Source organism: Aythya marila, assembly GCF_965140915.1.
Source record: "Aythya marila genome assembly, chromosome: Z".
NCBI classification, from domain to species: domain Eukaryota; kingdom Metazoa; phylum Chordata; class Aves; order Anseriformes; family Anatidae; genus Aythya; species Aythya marila.
In genome coordinates this window covers 30435832-30459351 of record NC_139080.1, presented here as the reverse complement: position 1 = coordinate 30459351, position 23520 = coordinate 30435832, and the positions used below count along the sequence as shown (strand labels likewise).

The 23520-nt window shown below is 37.4% G+C and overlaps 1 protein-coding gene across 4 annotated transcripts in view; it reads left to right on the top strand.

Moving 5' to 3' along the window:
- BRD10 (bromodomain containing 10) overlaps positions 1-23520 on the top strand; it is a 59822-nt gene that overhangs the window by 30672 nt on the left and 5630 nt on the right. For 2 of the 4 annotated variants that reach the window (XM_082783863.1, XM_082783866.1), the window contains exons 5-7: positions 1203-1292; positions 17487-17602; positions 21347-21534. In XM_082783863.1, coding sequence (XP_082639989.1) covers positions 1203-1292; positions 17487-17602; positions 21347-21534 — 394 coding nt within the window. The remainder of the gene's footprint in view (positions 1-1202; positions 1293-17486; positions 17603-21346; positions 21535-23520) is intronic. The other 2 variants (XM_082783864.1, XM_082783865.1) reach the window with 2 other exon arrangements.

Sequence of the window (23520 nt, the reverse complement as noted above, 5' to 3'; positions counted from 1 at the left end):
AAGTTAATTTTTACACATTTTGTCTACAGCAACACAGTGAAAATTTCCTTATTCATTCTCTAGTTTGAACTTCTAAATATGAACACTGTAAATTTTTAGTTGGAGCTGCTCCATTTCCCTAAAGTGCTCTTAAATGTACACAAATATGATGAAAATAGTTGTATGTATGATATTAGAGGCTTCTGAAATGTGTTTTGCTGAAATTGTCTGTTCTGTGTTGTAATAATGAAACAACTTAGTGTTTTTTATATGAATTTACTCCAAATCTAGAACATTATGTGCAACTGAAGTAAAGATGTATTGTTGTGAATTACTGATTTGGCATAAAAAGATATTAGCAATTTTATTATAATAGTGTATTTGTGGGCTTTTTGTGTTTTTTTTTTTTTTTTTCCCTACTTGGATTTGATTATTTTTTTTTTTAAAGTTACTTCAACATGTTTTCAATAGTAATGAAAACATTTCCACCTAAGGGTGGAAAAGTCTTTAGATGCAGTGGCCTGAACGAATCTAATAGCTTAATCATTTCCAGGTTAGTAAGTCTGTAATTGCCCTAAGTGACAGTAAGCCAAAACTTAAAGGTCATTTGTGTTTCTTTAAAAATTTACTCAAGGAAATGACATCCATATTGTGAAAGGAAAAATGTAAAAAGCTGTTTGCTAAGAACAGGAGCAAGAAGAAATTCCAATGCATTAGATATAGTACCTTTGCTAAAACAAAAGAGTTTTGATAGGCATATATAGGTTTTCTTTCTGGAATACTTCATATAAACATACAAGGTTCTGTTCATGTCAAAGTTGTAACAAGTGTAATAATATTATAATCACAGCATAGTCCAAAGCTAGCACATATTAACTCACCAAGTTATTGTTTGGTACTCAAGCCTGTTCTGACTCATTGCTACGCTTGAGATAAATTTGGTAATTTGTGTCATTCACTGCAGTTTTGAGAAAATACCTACATTTTGGAATGGAAGCTCATATGCAGAGATGCAATTTATATCTGAAGTGAATTACTTTCTTAGTAATTTGATTTGAAGAGGTCCTTTTTTTTTTTTTTTTTTTTTACATTAAATAATATAAGGAAATAAAAATCACATGGTTGGCACCAAGTAATAGCATGTGCTTTTAGATTTTATTTGACTTCATTGTGCATTTTCCAAGTCCCACATTACCAAGTGTTTATGTTCATTTGTTTTTTAGCTTATTTGCACTAATCTTGATGAACTCAGGGAATTAATCACAAAGATTGAGAATGAACTCAAAGATCTGGAGGACATTAAAAAGAAATCGGTATGTGACATAAAAAGTTTTCTCTTGTATGAGTATAAAACTATGCCAGTTATTTGCTGAGGCCTGTCAATTGAAGATTTTATGCCTTTTCAGTGATTGCATGAAACATCGTAAGGTTGGAGACCATAATCTTCATTTCTTCTGTATGTAGTACACTGTTCACAACGTTCTTTTGATAAGTAAATTCAGTAACTATTTGTTTACACTTTTCACTGCCAGAATAAAATGTGAGTAGTGGTAATACCTTAGAAGGAGCAGTTCATTTCTGTTAAACATGTTCCTTGAGAACAAACTTGCCAACAGGCTTACTGGGCAGAGTTCTCTTATCTGTCGATGCAGGACTGGTCAGATCTTCTTGTGCCCTGACTGTCAAGATGATTTTCAGGATTTCTAACTTTTATTTTGCAAATAAGTTACTAAAACTGTCTTTGCTTATGTTTTGTATTCAAGTAGGTTGTACAGGAATGCATGCTATCTGGCTTTAGATACAATATTGAGATATAAATTTTCCCTGAAGTACCCTGAGAGTCTATGCAGCTGAAAAACTTAAAAGAATAACCATTAGAAAGAGAATCCATTGTGTTTGGGGTTTCGTTAGGAGGCACTGATTCTCCTCAGGGTGCGGGCTGGCTTTAAATGAGTAAATTGTGCTCATTTAAATGGCCCCGTACAGCCAACTCTTGTTAGTAATGACTTTTTCACTGCAGTTTTCTTTATTAAACCTTTGGCAGGCAAATCTGTGTCTTTCCTATGAGTAGTAGTAGACAAAAAAGTTGCTTTTTCTATACCTTAGAAATTAGGATGATAATTTATGTGAATATCCTTAGTCTCATGCAGAAACATCCTTTCTTTATAATTTTTTAAATACAGGAGAGAGACATGGTGCAGGAGAGGCACTGAAAGACAAATTTCAGTGCAGACACTTAACATTATAGCTGTCACAACATCCAAAGAAAGACAGACTTCACTTGAAGTTATTTTGTAGTTGCTAAATTGCAGATTGGTTCTAAGATAAGATTGTCAAGAGGTTATCAGAAAGGCTATGTCAACAATAGAAGAAAAAGCCAAAAATTAGAGTACACATCAGCATATCAATAATCCTAGTATAGGTGAGACTTTTAGTACTAGTAAAACCATACCAAAGCTTGTTCAAGGGTAGACAAATGCTAAATATGTCATAATTGCTCTTTGAACTGAAATCTGATAATGTCATTATGTAAATAAGTTGCATGACTTCAGCAGGAATACTATGTTTAGTTCTAATCACACCATCTTAAAAACCAGACAAACTCTCAAGTACGGGGGAGTTGAGATACAACTCAATCAGTGGTCAGAAGTTATGAGGTAAGGACAATCTTTCTTTGTGCTTGTATAGCTCTATCTGATCATAATTCTGTGTCTTGAAACACTTGTGATATAGAAATACAACATAAAGAATAAAGACTAATTGCTGAAGAAATGATCATAAATAAACAGTGAAGTATTGATTTAAAACATTGGAAATGTTTTAAAAATTGCATACTTCTAAAAAATACAAATAAAAAGTTGTTAAGTTAGCAAACTTGGCTAGACAGAATGTGGTTTCACTTTGCAAGGGAAGTTATTAGAGTTGCATTTTTGATGCCAGTAATGCCATGCATAATTAAGTTAGATAACTTTAGAAGAGAGGCAGACTTCTGTCTGTCAGCTCTGACACAAATGGCAGTGGCAGTTCCAGAAGCATTCTCAATTTCTTTCAGTTTTCTGTAGTGCCTTGCATATTAAGTGAAACATACTGATTGGACATTGCAAATATGACCTAATGTGAAAGCTCATTTTAATATGATAAATTATGATAATTTTAAGGCTGTTCATGGCCTTTTCTTGTTTGGAACTGAAGATGGTGGAAATGGTGGTGTTCTTACTACTTCATGGTATCTGTCTTGATGGCTTTTTTTTTTTTTTTAATGGTGAATCTTTCTTCTTCATGACTAGCTCTCTTGGTAATACCAGTTATAGTATTTGTTAACACGTGTTACTGAGTTAAACTCTCACAGAAATCTTTAAAGCTTATGGTAAATACTAATGCGTATTAAAACTATAGCTTTTCTAATTTACATTAAGACTTTAATGTACAAGCTTTTTCTTTGTCCTAACTGTCCTTTGTTTCCAAGGAAATAATTCTAGACTATATAAAAGGAATTCCTTTTCCAAATTTTTGAAGTACTGAAGTCTATAATGAAAAAGCTGAACTATAAGACTTCTTTAACATGAGTAAACATACTGTTTGCTGGCATTTTTGTAGATAGTTGGACTCATGTCTGACACTTTTCAGAACATCATCTGGAGCCAGCAAATGACACGAGAGATACTTAGCTCAAATAAGTTTTGTTTGGCAAGTTAAAAGCAAATTAAAACAGGGTTATGTAAAGGAAAGACATGGATAATTTTAAATGTAGGCATTACTACCAATTCCTCCCACAACAGTGAAATAATAAACCTATTTGAAAGAATTTTCATTACTCTTTTGTACATCTGCAATACCATTTGAATTAGCTATGAATAGAAGTTATCCATTACACTTCTGCTTCATTACTGTTGAGTTTTTTGTAACAATGATAAGATTTTCATTAGTGCCGGTTTGCAGTAACTGTCTAGAGAAAAAAAATGAAATTTGACCTCAATTCTTTAATGCTGAACAGAAATTCAGTCTTAGTATTACTTCTTTCCAGACTGCTTTCCTCTTGAACTCTAGCCACAGTTCAGATGTGAAGCTTCATTTTCACACATGCTTTCAACTGACATAAGCGAAAACTGCTGCCAAAAAATAGTTCCTATTCTCCATCACTCCATCAGCTTCTGTTTTCTCTGCCACTCAATAAGAGAGGGTAGCAAAATTCTTTGTTCAGCTGCATGGTGAATTGAGTCTGCAATAAACCAAACATTCTTTTCCACAGCTGATGAGGTGGTTTTAACCCAGATCATTTTCCTAGGGCAACTTAATAGTGCGTTTGCACAGATACCTCTCTGCTTGTCTTCTGCCACAGATTGAAGGGTTGCTGTAAGGACAAGAGTGAGCATCTCGAACAAAAGAAAGTGGGACTGCTTTTGTCATGAGAAGTGCTCTTTTGTGGCAGCTGAAGTTGTTAGGGATATTACAATCTAAGACAGAGGTGCTCTAAAATTCTCTATCTGTTCAGCTACTAAATAATTCCTCTCCTCACTACCTTATGAATTTCACGATGGAGAGAAAATAATATATTGGGCAGATTTGTTATTTGTTTGAGTATTTAGATGGGAAAAAGAAAGCTGGACACACATAAAAGGGAATTGATGGATTTGCATCAAGTGGAGGAAATCTAATCCCTGTGTACCATCTTGTAAAATGATGGTGGGTAGCTCCATCAAGAATGTCTAATATAGAATGGCTTCTGGCTTTGGTGCATGTCCTAAAGCATGTGTCCTGGCACAAACATTGTGTGAGGAGCTGTAGAAGAAAAACCAAAGGGAAGTTGGCATACTGTGACTTGAAAGGAGACTTCAGGAGGTGACACCTCCTTAGGTGAAGTCTCTTTTGTACCTTTGAAAGGAATGGAACCTTTCCACAAGGCACCTCGTGTAGTCTGGGCAAAGAATCTATCACCATTTTCTGAAATTATGTGATATGTTATTGTAGTTTTAAAGATTTGTTTGTGACTACTGAAGATATTAGTCTTTATTTTAGTCTGTCTTTACAGGAAAGTACACAGTGCTAAATTTCATTTTTCCCCCCTCATTATTCATGATTCTCAGAGAATATCTTGAAGTTTTCATCAGAAGGTCAAATGCAGCATACAGTGTGGAAGTGAGTCAGAAAGGTGCCAGCACTCAAGTAGTACCTGACTATTCAGCAGCCTTGTGTACTGCTGAAATATAACTGTAATTTGGATCTGCCATCTATTGCTTTGAGTGCTGGGTATTGTCAGAATAGTATCTTAGATTTCTATCTTGTAAACTGTTCTCTGATGTCGCTGTATTTGTCATTATGGAGCACTATGTTTTTTAATTATGGAATTACAGTAGGCCAGCCCCTGATGGACTGCCTTAAAATTGTCAGTATAATCTGAAGGTTAAAGTTCTTGATTTTATTTTGCTATGTAGAAAATTTTATATCCTTAAAGGAAATCTAAGATCTAAATTCTGAGATAGGCTAATAGGACCCAAAAAGAAGCCAAGTAAAAAATGGCAGTTAACAAATGACACCTTTACAAATTAGCATATCTGAAGAGTCAGGAAGTAAGGAACTTGTTTTAAGTGAGGAACTTCTTTTTTTTTTAATTAAAAAAAGTGTTACTCATTTTTGTGTATTTGTGTGTGTGTACACTCGTATAGTGTACATATTTTTAAAAAGTATGTTTTGCTGTGTTTCTATGTCACATTTGAAAAGTGATGTCCTTTCATTTTAAAGCAATAGTAAAAAAGGAATGAATATGAAAAGAAAACTTACAACAAGAAAAATTAGATTTTAATAAGAATTGTCTGTTTTGTTGCTAATACCATCATAGGTAAGATGCAGCGAAAGTCATCACTAGTCAGTAGACAACTGAGAATCTGAAATACAGTGTTGGCTAAAAATCACTCTCTTGAAATTTTACTCCATTTTTACATCACGTTTGCTGAGAATGTATATATATATATAAGCATGACAGTTCATTTGAATGGGAACTCTTTGACATTTGCTCTAACTAGTAAATTAATTAAGAAATGCAAAGTAACACCTTTTGTGTATATATATCAGTATGCAGGATAACAACTAACAATCTGAAATTTTTAATACTTTTTTTTTTTTTGCTGTTTTCTGCTGTGTCAGGTAAAATGAGGGAGAGTTGCAGAGTAAATAGAAATTTCTTTACTGCTATTCAGATAATCACCTTCTTTAGTCATCTGAAGCCATTTTTGCATGAAACTGTTAATTAAGCTATTCTGTAAGTCAGTTGTATGTATTTAACTGTTGTATAGTACAGCTGAACTTGAGTATTTTTTAATCTCTTCTTGCCATTGTGTAGTATGAAACTGTGACAGGATTGCAGATGCTTGTATCAGATAGTAAATTTGGGGCTTAGAGAAGCCTGCAGAGGCAGGTGTTATTTCTTAACCTGACTTTATAGTAAGCATGTTTGTTGTAAAGTCAACTGGGTTGCGACAAGATCAGTTAACTCTAGACACTGTCCTATGTCTATGTTAGAGCTTAGATCGTCTAAAGAGAGCATAAACATTCAAAGATTGTTTGTTTATTGAAATGCAATAATTTGTTGGTAGTGCCATTGGATTTGAATCATTGCATGCAAGTCTGATTCGTAACTGCATAGATGTCTGCGGAGGGAGAAGAGAGACTGGAGCCCAGGATTCCTGAAGTTAAGTACACAAGGTTAAAATGATAAAGGGCAATATGTTCCAGAGTAGGAAGCCAGACTCTCCCTACAGGAAAAGTCAGACAAAGGTGAGGGGAAGGAGAGTTAGCTAGTCAAAGGAGATAGCCAAGTTGACAACTAGCCAGGGTTTGTAGGAAAAGGATTGAAAATTTTGCTGTTTTGCAAAGGTGTGTAACACTCTAGTGTTCTTGACGTAGTAATAAGAAAGATAAAAACCTCCTTTGTAAAGGTTTTGGATTTTGCTGTTTTCTAATGTTGTTTCTGAAGGTTTAAATTAGGTGGTTGTGTTTCCTAACCCAGGTAAACATCTTTGTCTATCTTTAGGGGTGGATATATCTTTTAAGTAGATGAATAACAGAAGTGCTGAAGACAAACTAAGGCTTTCTGCAAGCTTAAATTCATACAAGCTTAAATTCATAAGCTGCAGAAATCTTTATTTAGGAGTGCACCTGAAGATTCAGAGTTCAAAAGAAGGGGGGAACTAGCAGTTCAGGTCAGAAGTATTTAGGACTTCTGACATAAATTCATTTGTGGGATCCACAAGACTGTTCAAAGCCATTTGAGCCACATTGAGCCAGGACAGTATGATGGAACAGTGTCTTTTTATTGTTGTTGTTCAATGTGTTCATAGGAAATGGAAGTATCCAAAATAAGAGAAGAGACTGACTTTTTCACTGCCACACATTAATTAAAAAAAAAAAAAATTAAAAAAAAAAAAAAGATACATAGCAGAAATAATGCAAAATGGCTAATTTACTAAATACACAGAGGAAGAATTTTAGAAATGTATTTAGGAAAGAAATGGGCAATATTGCCATCTGTTTGAAAATGTTTGGTAGGGGAACTGTGTTTGAATAAGAATGAACAACAATTCCTAAGAATGCTTGGTGGAAACATATGCAACCACCAAAAATAGATTAGGGCTTTTACTAATATTTCTGTGATTCATACACCAACTTTACAAATTGTAAAGTGGAAAAAAATATATAGTGTCTTCTCATTTGGGTTCAGTGGAAAATTTGTTGGTACTGGGTTAAATTTTCTTCACTTGTTAGCATGAGGTGGACTTCCTTCTCCCAATTCTTCTGCTCCCTCCTCAGTGAAATATGCACTGAGCTTGACAATTTGGGATGTAAGGAGTTCTCTGTTATACTTGTTTGCAAAGTTTTATATTTATACTAATATACATGCAAACAGATAATTATACTGTCTGAGAAATCTGTGTATGCTTTTGATTTAAACTTTAGACGAGGGGATCCTTATCCTAAATCGTTAATGGAATAACATAATAGATCTAGTTGTAGTCTTGCAGCTGAAACATAATATTTTAATTTCATCTCAGGTTCTGTATCACTATGCATCTTCTTCTGCAAAATATCTAACATACTCTTTTTCCATTCTTTGTCCTAAAAACTTGATTTGTACTTTACTGACTTTCGAATAGTCTGTTATTGCTTCTTCCTGGCTTGTCTGCGTCTTTAAAAACACTGCTATAGCTCCAAAACATTGAATTTGGAGTCTGAAATAAGTTTTTGAAATTCACATTTATGTTTGTGCTATTTCTTATAGTCCTGAGATGAAAATGAGCATGTGGAGTTTTTGGAAATTCAAGCAGCTAATTATTTGCTTGCCATGAAGGAATATAGCCAATTATAGGCTTCAAATTTTGAAAGATTTCCCGCAGCAATTACTTCTCTGCAATTCCTGGCTTATGCTTATTTCATTAGCTTTCTGTATTTTTGTCTCAGTCTTGTGTTTTTCATAGCTTCTCCAGTACCTCTGTTGCTCCCTGTATTAGGTGTATTTTTTCACAGCTGTTTTCTCTTAACATCCCATCATTTTTCATGCCTTTCCTAGTTTCTAGGCTAGTCCTCCAATAAATGTATGCTAAGATGCTTCACCTAAGCCACTTCTATCATTTATCTTTTAAAATTCCAGATGTGAAGGTGTGAGTTCTGCATCAAAGATATGAATTCATACATTTAATATGGAATGTTTTCATCATAGAGATACTGCTGTGTATTCAGGACATTCCATAGTGCTTTGGATTTTGGTCAGTTAGTATATTATTTTGAAAAAGCATGCAAGGCATTCCTGTCAGTACACATAGTTGAAATAAAACAGTTGATTTTAAGGTGTTCAGTTGAAGGATAGTAAAATATATATATATATATACAGAGTTAAGAAAGATGAAAAATTCAGCTATATGAAAGTCAGATGAGATACTTAATTAGTTAAAAGGAACATCAGCTTTTTTAAACAGCTTAAGATACTGCATGCATCCAGTTTCTTCATGAGTCACAGAAGTATAAATTAATTAGTATCTTGAATTTCTTATAATTAACAGCAAAATGTGACAGTTCAGTGGTATATAATTTGTCTTCTGAGTTAGTTTGGCAAAGATAGTAAGGTAAATACTTAAAGAGGTCTTATAGAAAAGATGGAGAAGGACTCTTTACTCAGGTAGATAATGATTGGACAAGGAGGAATGGTCTTAAACTAAATATAAAGATAACTAAATAAAAGGATAGATTTAGATTAGACATTAGGAGGAAATTCTTCACTATAGGGATGGTGAGGCACTGGAACAGGTTGCCCAGAGATGTTGTGGATGCTCCATCCCTTGGAGCTGTTTAAGGCCCAAGGCTAGATGGAGCTTTGGCCAATCTGATCTATTGGATGGCGTCTCTGCCAATGGCAGCTGGGTTGGAACTAGGTGGTCTTTAAGGTCCCTTCCAACCCAAGCCAGTCTATGATTCTTTGAATATGCTGATGATAAACTTTATCCTGCATTTTTGTGTTTTACAGTTTTAAATGTGGGAGATAATCAATGCACTGATCATCATGTTGTAATTTTGCCCAAAGAAAATTAGGACATGGCTGAATGTCTGGAGAGTCATTTCACAGTAATGAGCTAAATCATGAGATAAAGACACATCCTATAGCAAGAAACTTATTTTTGTGCTCTTGTGTTGTTGTGGGCTTTTTTGTTTTGTTTTGCTTTGTTTTGTTTGTTTTTGTGGTGGGGTGGTGGTTTTGTTTGTTTGTTTTTACCAGTCCATTTGTTTGCAATTATTAATAAGAGTTTAGGATACCATTTCAGGATATAGCTTGATTTGGCTGGATTCACATCATGAAAGTGCAAGCAGAAATCTTACGAAAAAAAAAAAAGCGACAAAAGTTCGAGGGTTGACATAAAGTGTTCACCAGTCTTTTAATTAGTTACAGGTAAATGCTCAAAAAGATGATCAATAAAGAGATGTCATGAGTGAGTTTGTTTTATGATTTACTACCAGTCATTCTTCCTGACTCCATCCCAGACCTCTAATAAAATCAGAGGTTAGCAGATGGTAGATAAAAAATTCAGAATAACGTTGCCTAGGGTAAATACAAGTTATTGACTTGCAGGAACTTCAACTATAGAAAGTAACTCCAAGCTTTTCCAAAATGAAAGCGCATTCAATTATAGATGAGTTTGTATAGCACAAGTGATCTCATCATTCATTCTTATTTAGTCAAAGCTTCCACTAAAGTGTCTGAAATTCTAGTAGTCGGCCCGTAAGTTGGTTAATAATAGTATTCAATATCATTCCATCTCTGAATTGAAAAAGTTATTAATCTCTTTTCTTTAGGTATCTGATGTCCAAAGCAGCTGCAGATCATCAACTCCCTCTCCGTGTGACATCACTAGAAAACGGTAGACTGGTGATGTCACACATACCACAGAACCCCGCTGCAGAATGGAGCAGGCCTATTAAGGGTAAGGTAAGTTTTCTCCCTCCACCACCACCCCTTTTCAACAATATTGCATGGTTTTATAAGATTTCTAATTTCTTTATTTTATATCCCCAGGATATAAAGTAAAGACTAAAGAAAACCTTATAAAACTGCATAATATTGTGGTTGTGTGTGTGTGTGTTTATTTAAAAAACAAAACAAAAACTCCCTTATGAAGTTCAGTCCTTACCCCATATACCAATATCCTGGCTCCAGTCTGCTTTGGGGTTCCATGATGAATATGCCAGAATAGTGTATGTTGGGACATCACGGAGAGTGGAGTCAGCATTCCCTGGCTGCTCTGGATGTCAGAAACCTAATTTTAAAAGGTAAGTTTTCAGTTGAGAATGCGTTGAATGTCTCTCTTTGCTTATGTGGAAACATTCAACACATTTCTGATTTTTTTTTTGTTGTGTTTGCATTTTTAAAATTTAGTTGTAGCTTAACACAGCTTCAGGTAACATTTTGTACTTGGCCTTAGTCTAGGCCCTTTTATCTTGTTTGCTTTGCTGTTAATACCATGTGTTGCATTTGCACACACAAAAAAAAAGTGTTTTGTTCATCACTACCTAAAACAAGACCATAAGTAGCAGTCATATAGTCAAATAGCAGTATAGAAGCAGTGCTATTGGCAATGTGAATTACCAGCAACATAAGAATGTAATTCTGTGCACATCCAAGTTAGTCACTGGATATTTCTGCATAAATAATCAGTTTGGAGTGTAGGCTGTAAAAGCTTAGCAAACTGAGAATTAGCTCAACTAAACTGAAGGGGAAAAACTCCTTCATATGTATTAAGAGCAAGCCTTTCATTGATAAGGAAAGACCTTTTTTCCAGTAAAGATTGTCTTGGGTTGAAATACTTATGTATTTGTATTCCATGTCTACTAATAAAGTGCTGTTGAAGTTCATACACACTGGAAGGTAGTACATCCAGATCTCCATCTCTGCGTACCCCTCATTGATGAGAGGACTGAACCATGGAGCTGTAATAGCTACACAGTTGTATAAACGCTGTTGTTCAACTAAACCACTCACCATGGATTTTCATGGGCAACTGTATTTTGATTATTCTGAGTAGAAAGGTCATGCTATTCTGTGCTTATAAGCAATTTTTTGCCCCTGAGATCATAGAATTGTAGAGTATCCTGAGTTGGACGGGACCCACAGCAATCATCAAGTCTGACTCCAAGAAAGTCGAGCAGAACCATGAAAGCAACACAATGCTGCATTCTATTCATTTGTTCATCCCGTTAGCACATCAGTTCATATTCAGAAGCTTTATCTTTCACCTTAAGAAATCCTCTAGTCTGACATTTGAAGAGACACCTTCAAATTTCATGGACCTTGAAGCAGCACTACTGCTATTGCTGCAGTAGGTCAACCGAGGCCTTCTGAGTGGAATTTTGAAAACAGGAAGGAATGGCAACTCGGCAGCTTTTCTGGACAACCTGTTCTAATGCCATTGGTTTCTGATAAAAATACAGTTTCTAAAGTCCATCCTAAACCTTCTGAGCTTCAATTTGTGGCCATTTTATACATAAATATTTATACATAAATATTTGTAAAGGGAAGTTTATGTTGCATAGAAAGTAGGCTGCTACATATTGCTGAAGTAGGGAGCTAGGTCAGAGCTTCATCAATCATTGATTTGCTTTTTTATTGGAAAATCACAAGACTATGTGTTGTAGTTTAACCCAGCAGGCAGTTAAGCACCACACAACCATTCACTCATGCACACCAGAGGGAGAGAAGCATGGAAAAACAAAACAAAACAAAACTCATGAGTTTAGGGCAGTTTAATAGGAAAGAAAGAGGAGAGGAAAAAAAAGAAAAGAATACACAAAGTAAGTGATGTACATCGCAGCTACTCACCACCATCTAACTGATGCTCAGCCAGTCCCTGAGCAATGGCAGTGCCCTGCCCTCAGGCTACTCCCCCCAGTTTTATTGCTGATCACGATGTCATATGGTATAGAATATTCCTTGGGTTGGTTTGGGTCGCCTGTCCTGGCTGCGTCCCTTCCCAGCTCTTTGTGTCTCCTCAACCTCTTTGCTGGCAGGGCATCACGAGAAGCTGAAAAGTCCATTTTCCAGTCAGCACTGCCCTGCAACATCTAAAACATCAGTGTTTTATCACCACAATTTTCATCAGATATCCAAAACACAGCACCCTACCAGCTTCTATGAAGAAACTCTATGTACTCAATCCCAGCTGAAACCAGTACACTATATTAGAGAATTAAATCGCATAACAAACATGATGCTAAATTTTGTAGTGATGTGTGTCAAGCTTGTAGACATTTTTTATTTCCCTTTTTATATTTTAAAATTTAAGGAACAATAGCTGATTGAACTGAACTACAGTTATTGAAAAAATAAGGATTTATTTTTCCAAACTTTTTGGTCCCTATATGTTCTGCACCATGGCTGTTTCTGAGGGAAAGATATTCTTTCTGAGGAAAAGATACTCTAATTTCTGTGTGTTGTCACTACCAGATTTACTGCCAACTACTAAACCCCAGTAAAAAAGTGAGTAGTTGAAATACAGGAAAATAATTAATACATTTGTTAATATGTATTTACATAATTGCATAAAAATGATTGGGAATCAAATTGGGTTTTCTAGAGATGGTAAGTAGAGGACAATAATTTTCATTAAAAAACTATCACTAGAATTGTGTGTATTTTTTGCCTTATTTTTTTTTTTTAAGCAAGGAGAAATGTGACCTCTAAAAAAAAAGAACTTTCCTTTACGTGATAATGCAGGTGGTAAAGTTCTGAGGTCTATTCTTGATTAAGCCTTCTACTTGTGTCCAGCTATTCAATGCATGATACAGGTATCAGTTCGAAGTTTACTCAGTGATTCAGCTAGTATTTATCTGGCTCATAGATAAAGTTTTTTGTTTTGTTTTGTTTTGTTTTGTTTTGTTTTCCTGTATAAACCAAATCTTATTTAACAATAAATGAGTATCTTAAAAATTCACCATGTCTTGTTGATTTTTACTCTGTAGTCATTTTAATACATTTTTTCACACATCCCATTCTTTGCTATATCAGATCTTGTACAGCATTTCTATATTCTGACAGTAATGATATAATTTATTTTTTCTTTTGACATAATCCACTGATACTATGTAGTATATAATCAATCACTTAAAACTCTGTGAAATGTTTTAAATACTTTACTGGAAAGATAAATCTGTTCACATAATTCTCTCATAAATTAGCAATTAATTCTGTTGACTGCTAGTATTAAGAGGTGATATTGGTTGCCTTTGGTAGGCTGCAGTATACACAAAGGCTATTTCCTGTTGCAGTGCTCAGTGGCAGGTTTTATGCTGCAGTGTATTACATGTGCAAATTATGACTGGCCACAAGTGGGGAAAATTAGAGCAGTTTCCTGGGTTGCCTGTGGGCTCAGCACTAATTGTTATGTGGTAATGGGGCATAATATCCTAGTTAAAACCTTCTGATTTTTTAATTTTAATCAAAGAATTTGAAGGGGTAGCTGTTCATTTTGCTATGTAACATGTAAATGATTACTTATAAATAAGATACCTGGTCTTCAAACAAGCATTCAGCCTGATTGGCCCTGCTGCGCATTGTAGAGATCAGCTGAAACTTGTAGAAAGGAATTATTCCACAGTGCATAGAAAATTCATTATTAAAGACTGTCGGATAGCAGACAAGTTGAGCTTTGTCCAGCCTTTTCTTCCATAGGTTTATTTGTGCGCTGGACCACAGGGAGCTGTTTATCAAAAGCTGAAGATATGTATCAAATACATAGATTCCCAAGTCTTGCTTCTTTTTCTTGCAGAACTGTAGTCTCTTTATTTTCTTAACATCTCTGACAAGTCAACGGATGTAATGAATCCTCATTTATGTAAAATGCGCTGAATTACTTAGAATGGCAAAAGTACTATAGCATACCATATCTCTTTTTGTAGCTGTTCATATATCACTAAATCACAGAATGTCATGAATTGTAAGGGACCCACAAAGATCATTAAGTCTAACAGGACTACCTAAAAATTAAACCATACATCTGAGATCATTGTCCACATGCTTCTTGATCTCCAGCAGGCTCGGTGCTGTGCCCACTGCCCTGGGAAGCCTGTCCCAGTTCCCAACCACCTTCTGGGTGCAGAACCTGTCCCTAACCCCCAGCCTGACCCTCCCCTGTCCCAGCTCCATGCCGTCCCCTCGGGTCCTGTCGCTGTCCCCAGAGAGCAGAGCTCAGCGCCTGCCCCTCCGCTCCCCTCCTGAGGGAGCTGCAGGCCGCCATGAGGCCTCCCCTCAGCCTGCTCTGCTCGGGGCTGAGCAAACCAAGGGACCTTAGCTGCTCCTCACACATCTTCCCCTCCAGACCATTCACCATCTGTGTAACCCTCCTTAGGACGTTCCAATAGTTTTATGTCCATCTTAAATTGTGGCACCCAAAATACACGCTGTACTTGAGGTGAAGCTTCACCAGCACAGAGTAGAGCTTGACAATCACTTCCCTTGACCAGCTAACAGTGCTGTGCTTGATGCACCCCAGTTGACTCACATTCATTTTACCATTGACCAAAACCCCTAGATCCCTCGTACTGGGGCTGTTTTGCTGGCCTCTCTTCCTCCAGTCTGTACATAATCAAGGACTGCCCCAGCACAGGTGCAAAATCTGGCACTTGCTCTTAAGTTTCATACATTTGATGATTGCCCAGCTCTAATTTGTCAAGATCTCTCTGCAAGGCCTCTCAACAGGTCCTATCTTATTATCATCTGGAATTTACTTAGTATGAGTTTGAGTCCTGTGTCCAGATCATTCCTAAAAAAAAAAAAAAATAATTAAACCAGCCCCAGAACAGAGCCCTGCAGAACCCCACTAGTGACTGTCCATCAGTTTGATGTAATCCATTTGAGCCCAACCCATCAGCCAATTTTCATACACTGCATTATGTAATTGTCTAGGTGTATGCTGGACGATTTGTCCAGAAGGATACAGTGAGAGACAGTATCAAAAGCTTTGCTGAAATCCAAAAAGATCAGGTCTGCTGCTTCGATTGGTTGATTAAGTGGGTGATCTTGTAAAAGGAAATTAATTTAGTTAAACGGAATTTTCCCCCTTGAACCTGTGCTGGCTATGAGCACTGACTGCATTGTTTTTCAGGTGTTTAACTCCTAGAATAATCTTCTCCATAATTTTACCTGGCACTGAACTAAGACTGACAAGCCTGTAATTACCTGAATCTTTTTTCTTACCCTTCTTAAAAGCTGGAACCACACTTGCCAGCTTCCAGTCAACTGGGACCTCTCCAGATTGCCAGGACTTTCAAATGTTTGAAAGAGATTTTGTGATGACATCAGCCAGCTCTTTGAGTACTCTGGGTTGAATCGCATGGGGCTCCATAGACTTAGTGCATTCAGCTGGAGCAGCAAGTCCTGCAGAAGTTCAGAGTTAGTTGGGAGTTTACTGCAGTCACAGTCCTCCAGCTCAGGGCTCCACAGGTCCTAGGACTGAGCATTGGTGCTAAAGAAGAGGTGAAGAAGGCATTAAGTGTCTCTGCCTTGCCTACATCCCTATTTGTAAGGTGACTAGCCTCATCCAGTATGGGCCAATATTGTCCTGGTCATCCTTTTGCTGTTAATATACTTAAAAACGCCATTTTTGTTGTCCCCTGCACTACTGACCAGCTTCAACTCTAACTGAACTTTAGCTGCACTGAATTTATCCCCACAGTGGCAAACAGCATCTCTGTGTCTCTGTGGTTTTCCTGTGTCACTTGACTTTGCTTACAATATCCATACACTTTCCTTTTCCACCTAAGCTCTAGAAAAAGATCCCTCTTAGCTGAGCCAGCTTTCTGCCCTGCTTGCTTTACTTCTAGTACTTTGGAATTGCCTGCTCCTGCACTCTTAAGAGATGGCTAATAAAAAGTGACGAGCCCTGATGGACTCCAGTGCCTTCAAAAGAAGTTTCCCAGGGGACCTTAATAACTAGTTCCCTGAGCAGCCTCAAGTCTGCTCTCCCCATATCCAGGATTGAAATTTTAATGTCAAAATATGCCTTGTTCATTTGCTTATGTAATAAACCAGAGAACTACTACTTGGAAAAAATACTTAAGAGGAATGTATATGTGTCTAAGATCGTTAAGAAAGATGTTTTGTCATATTGTGACCACTGTGTGGGTTTTTTTCCCATATTGTATTTTGCCTATTTAAATGAGGAAAAAAAAAATAGTGCTGTGTATATACACTCTAATTGTTTTTTTGTTTTGTTTTGTTTTGTTTTTTCCCCATTATCTTTTATCCTCATTCAGCCTTTCCAGACTTAACAAACAATTCTCTATGGAAGATCATAAGATGACATATTTCAATTTGGATAAGAAAATAAGTTTTAATTACATGAGTTAAAAACTTAAGGCTTTAGAGCTAGGAAATTGTTGTCCATAGCCTGCTGTTCCATTAACAACCAAGTTGCAGTACATTTCTATTAAAAATTCTTTAATCTAAAACTTTGAATAAATTGAAAAATTATATTGCAAAAACTGTGATTTTTCTCCCTGAAATTTATAGTAAATTGTTTTTGCAAATAATAATATAAATTGTATCATTTGCTTTAAATGAAATTATTCTAAGATTTCCTGTAGGAATTTTGTTTCTACCTACTAAAAACGTAAATACATTTTTGGTATGAAATAGACTAATACATTTGTTAGTTACCAGCATAAGTGAATTTAAAAACTTAGTGTTTTTTTAAGATTCTGCTTTGATTTTAAGTTTTGGCTATAAAAAACTAACATCTTTACAGTATTACTTTCTTAACTAGTATATTGTCTCTCTGTACCATAAAAACGTGGAAATACTCATTCATCTTACATATGCTAGGGGTAGATAGACTGAGTGAAACTCACTAACATTTTCTTTCAGTTGTTTTCTTTCTATGTTGTATTAACATGTACCATGATTACTGTAGGATTAATACACGAAAACAAGATTCAAGTCTAATGCAATGATAAATAAATGGTGTTTATGTTTTCAGGGAAGATGGTACCACCGGAAGCAAGCAGTAAAGGAATTGCATGGTACGTTGATACGACTGCTTAATGAACTGTTACCATGGGAACCAAAGCTTATGAAAGCATTTCAAAGGAACAGGTAATTAGCTGCTCTTTTTTTAACAATAGTGCATGGGATGTGAAACAGAACAAAGTGAATCTTTTTAAAGCTAATCAATATTAGTTTGCTTCTCAAATAAACTAAGTGAATATATTTTGAAGATAGGAGGGAGGCATTGTCAATGCTTTAGATGAAAGGATTATTTTATGTTCCAGACTAAGTGTCTCTAAGTAAAGTTTAACTCCTAATATTTTTTTTTTCTCTAAAATGGTCTAGAATCCTTAAGTATGCCTATCTCAATAGTTGTACCACAATCCAACTAGGATTTTTATTGCTGTTTATTTGGCTAAATGATTCTGAAAACCTGTATCTACATAACTGGACCAGGACTTCTTATGACACTTTAAGTCTGACTGCATACTGTCTAAAGCTACCAAAATAGGTTGCTTTTGAATTCTCCACAAAGCAATTCAAGTCAATTCTTAAAACATGGTTGTAGCCCTGTGAATTTAGAATGCATCTAGAATTATATGTCAGTGTAGCAGAGGCAGATAAGTAAAGGTGTTAACAGCAGCGAAGATTCTTTGAGATCTAGCACCCATACTCTAAGCCCTGTGGAGATCTGATACTGATTTTATAATGTCATTTGGTATTGAAGATTGGTGCCACTTCTCTGTTATAGTTACAGGTGTTGACCTACAGACGACAGGTGTTGCCCTGTATACAGGGCAACATGTATACATGTTGTCTGTTTTGCCACATAGACACTGAAAGAGTAAATATGAGTGTGTGTTGAATTTTAGATAAAGTTAGGCTGCTGCTTATACGTTGAGTGTGAAGAAAGCAACTTATATAGTTACATGGTGCAGAATTAATTCTGAAAAGCATAAAATATACGACATGAAAAAGAAACAAAACTTATAACACCAATGACAGTAAGAGGTGGTTCCTTAGTAGGTCACTTTATGGGTATCATTCATGAATGAAAAACCTTATTTCCTTATTTGGAAATTTAGGATATTTTTGAACACTTCACTTTAAACAATAGACCAAAGTACAAGTTCTACTCATTTCTATTCTTTTCTGTTTGAGTTTCTATTCATTTTTGTCGCTGTTCTTCCTGTCTGTAGCAACTCAGACTCATTTTGGAAAGTGACAGGTATACTGGTAGAAGGAATTTCAGTTTCCAGTATATTGGCTCTCTGGTTTATCCTTTATGTATATTATCCTTTATGTAAATTCTGCTGTAGATTACTAGTTTTTCTTTATTAACTGTGGTGCTTATGGAAGTGGCTCCATAGTGTAAAGTGTCTTCACAGAAGTACTGTGTATGAGGGAGGCCTAATGTGAGGGGTTTTACTCATATTGGTGGTGATTTTACTCATGCAGCTGAGGTCTGGCATATATGTGCTGGTAGCTAAAGAAGCATGCATTTCAAGTAGAGGATAGTTTTTGGGGTGAATTTGTATTTCTCATATGTAAGCTCTGTATTGTAACCACAATTTCTGCAGCAATACTAGCCTTGGCATATTTGTGGCAGAACTTGGACAGACTCACTGTACACCAGGGAAAGCTCAAGCTGAAAAACAGTCTTTACAAACTGGGGGTAAAAGAGAGAGAGATGTATGGGGGGATTCTATATCAGTGTCTCTCTCGAGTTCAGTATGCAGCTGCTAGTCAGCTGTGTAGTACCAACGACAGTGGTAAAAAAAAGGTGTCATGAAAGGGAAAAAGCAATTGAGTGAAGACTGCTTATGATAATGTAAGCAGCAGCACCATCACAGCTCTAGCTACAGTTGTAGTGTCCAAAGGGCATGTCAGCCAGTTAACTTCTAATTGAATCACAGTGTTGGCCTGCTAGGTTTTCAATTGCTGGGCAGTGCTCTTTTCAGCACTGCAAGGCATCAATATGGATTAAGAGTCTGGAGTTTTTCTTCCTTCGTTTTTGTTGTCTTTAATTAATAGAAGTACTCTTTATGACTGAAATGCTATTTTCCCCTTCTGAGGTACTCTATTCCTTTCAAAATTGTAGAGTGTAGTGTTGAATGGTATTTGAATAGCAGCAAGGTTTAAAAGGAAAAGTCACTTGTACCTACTGATCGGATTTGTTTACTGGCACCATGCCATAACTTCTGCTGAAGAAAAGAAGGAAATTCCCATTCAGAAATGTTAATACATGTTAATACAGTACTGTTTGCCTAGTGTCCTGCTGTAGTTCCCCAGTGTCCTTCTGTAGTTCTTCCACACCTAGACTTAAAGCTCAAAATCCTAATGGTAGAGTTAATGAAGTATCACTGCACTACATCTTCACACAGTCTTCAATGTTGTTTTCGCTCAGTGAGAGTGTCAAAGCTGAGAGCACACAGATAGGTCTTACCGCTCCTGATGAACCTCACCTGGCTCTCCATCTGCATCCCATGTCCGTGGGCCCAGGACCCCAATTTCAGGTCATTATGCAGCCGTCAACCTCTGCCATACAAATGTTAGTTTCCAGCTCAGCTATAGCACTGCCCCTGTCTGGTTATGGGTCTTGCAGATCTTGTCTGACCCACAGGCTGAGCTCAGTCCTGTATCATGATTGGGCCCAACAATGACTGGATTGGGTCTAACCCTGGTGGCCATCACTGGGTCTGATCCTGACCTGAAGCTGTGAATTGACTTCCCAGCTCGACCTCAGACCTGCGTCATCACCAGGAACTTGCCTGTTGATTTGGGCTCTTGGCTGAAAACAGATACCATCTCCAGGCCTGCTCTGTACTCCCACTCAGGGGCAGTGGGATGATGTCCTGGCTTGTGAGTCTTCTGCCCTACCATCTTCAGTACTCAGTTCAGCTCCTCCCTTCCCATCCCTTTGGGGACAGCTAGTCATTGCTGCACTTGGTGCAAAAAAATATGTTTTTAACCTATAAGAATGGGTAAAATTAAGGTATTATTCTTACTGTGACGAAGGCTTGAGTTTAGGTCCAGACTGGATTCTAGATTCTGTTCTACACGAGGTGTTAATTGCTATCACCTTATTCTTTTGCTAATTAATACTCCTGAATATTTTGTTGGTTACCACAAGCTGAATCATGCAGTTCACTATATTTGTATGCTAAAATATCCCTCGATCTCATCTAAACAATGGCATAGAAGAAGGGACAATGCAAATATGCAGCAGTTGAGGAGTGTCAAGTGTGCTATAAAATGGATGTGTTTCTGAAGAGTGCTCAAGTGAGTAAAGCAGCTGTGCAATTCCATCACATGCACGTTCTTAGTGGAGTGTGAACGTGTGGAAATGACAGTGGCAGCTGTTCTAATGGCCCACAGAATAAAAAGTCCTCTTGAAGGAGAAAGGTACGTTAAGGTCCCGTAGCTGGGCCAGAAGCACGATGCATTCAAAAAAACAAAATTTACTTAATTCTCGAGTTGACACAGTTTTCAGAGGAAGGAGTAGACTTGTTACAGCTAATATTCAAGTTCATACAGATACGTTTGTCACAGTGCAAACTGAAGTAAGAAGCAGAAAATGAATGCAGTTCAACACTGACAGACATAATTGACTCAGTCTTTTTGCTTATAGTTAGAGGACTTAATGGCATACAATTCATTTTTTTTGGTGAGGAAAGAAGTATTACTGTTACTTCATGTTTATGGGGCTTAGAGACTTGCAGTGCTACCCTGAAAAATTTTGAAGGACACAGGCAATTAGTTCTACACCAACTACTGTAGCAGCAAATACAAACAAAAGAATGTTAAAAGAAAGTGGTATTCTTTGGTAAAGTTAGTTTTGTTACTTTCAAGGTCTAGATTGAAGAAGGACTACGATGACTTTAAAAGACATCCAGACCATGATAAATTTACCAGAGAATTGTGGAGTAATGATGAAAGTGAGGTTGATGCTGGCAAAGATTCTTTTGCAATAGTAAGCAGTAAATCTTCAGAGTCTGCAGAACATGTGGAAATTCCCAGAAAAGATCACCCAGACAATGGTAAGCATTTAATGGAATTTGATAGCCTGAACTTGATCCATGACCTGAATCAAGTTGATTAAGGAAATGAATTTCTCTATGTGAGGTTGCATCATAGTTTTTACCTCAGCTACCATTTTGTTAATATTAAAATAGATTTAGACATACATCTGATAGGTGTAGGCTAGAGGGGGGCAGAATATGACCAATCTGAGAGTTCTTATTCATGCAAGCTTTTGCCATTTTTAATGCTGAATCATTTCTGTGATCACATAATGTGCCTGCTCAGAATTTAACTTTGTGGTGGATTGACCTTGGCTGGCTACCAGATACCCACCCAGCTGCCCTGTCATTCCCTGTCCTTGGCGGGACAGAGAAGAAAATAAGATGGGAAAAGATAAAGATTGGTCGAGATAAAGACAGGGAAATCATTTACCAATTAGTGTCACACACAAAACAGACTCAATGTAGGGAGAATTAATTTAATTGATTGCCAATTCAAGTAGGATGGTCAGAAACAAAGACAAAAACTAAACCACTTTCTCCCTACCCAGGCTGAACTTTACACCATTCCCAACTCCTCCACTTCCTCCCTGCACTGAGTGGCATGAGGTGGGTGGGGAATGGGGGTTGTGGTCAATTCATAGCAGTTTCTCTCTGCTGCTTCTTCATCTTCACACCTTTCCCCAGCTCTAGCATGGGTTGCTGCTGTAGGCAGCAGTCCTTCAAGAACTGCTCCAGTGTGGGTCCACAGGCAACAGTCCTTCAGAGTAAGACTGTTCCAGCATCAGTGTTCTTCTCCACAGCCCCTGGTACCTGTGAGGAGCCTGCTCCAGGTACCTGTGAGGAGCCAGTAGGCACTTCATAGCCTGCAACTTCTTTCAGACCGTGTACACCTGCTGTGGTGTATGGTTCTCCATGCTCTGCAGTGTGGATATCTGCTCCAGCATGATCCTGTCCACGAACTGCAGGAAAATATCAGTTCCATGCCTGCACCATCTCCTTCCCCTCCTTCTCTGAGCTTGGTGTCTGCAGGATCAGTTGTTTCTCAGACATTGTTTTCTCACTTCTCTCTCACACACTCTGATGCGAAAGTTTTCACATTTTCTTAAATACACTTTCCCAGTGGTGCCCCCAGCCTGACTGATGGGCTTAGTTGTGTCTTGCTGTGGGTCCATTTTGAAGCTACCTGGATCCAATTGTGTTTGGCACAGGGGCAGCCCCTGGTCGTTTCTCTGTGAAGCCAGCCGTGCAGCTCTCCCATTGCCAACACTTCACTGTGTAAAACCAATATAAAACTAAATTGGAAACAACTTGTTTAAAGAAAAGATTAAGTAAGGCTGACTAACAGTCATCACTTCAGAGACTGCTCTTCACAGTTGTCATGACAAATGCTTATTTATAAGGTTTAGGAACAGAGCCACCTCCTTCAGCAACCCCAGCCCAGGAGTCCTTACCAGGCCACTGAAGCCCAGCTCAGTATTCCCAGGAGCCCGGGGTCTCTGATCAGGCTGAGGGGTGCAGCTACCGCTGTCCTTTAGCAGGTTCAGCCAGTGGCGAAGCTGAGCACACATCCCAGAGATGCACATGCACACAACACTGTCACACATACACACATACACACATGCACACAGTGACACAGCCTGTCACGCAGGCTGCCACAGACAAGGTGCTGCCTTCAGCAGCACCTGTGTTAAAGTCTGGCATAAAACATAATCAGACAGCTGAGTCCACTTTCCTTTTTGTCTGCTAGAGATAGAAACCCACTGGTGAAGGTGCACACACAACACTCTCTAGGTTCACAAGCATGTGCAGATCTTCTCAGTACTAGGGTGGCCCTCTCTGTCCACCTGGTACCCCTGCCCAGATCCCATGCTCCTTTACTTGCTTCACACATCCCCCCTACTCACTGCCTCGTCCAGCTTGGTGCTTGCTGCAAACACAAAGCACTAACACCCTCATCCCACAGGCACTCCACACTTGCAAATTCCCCTGGATGTACCAGCA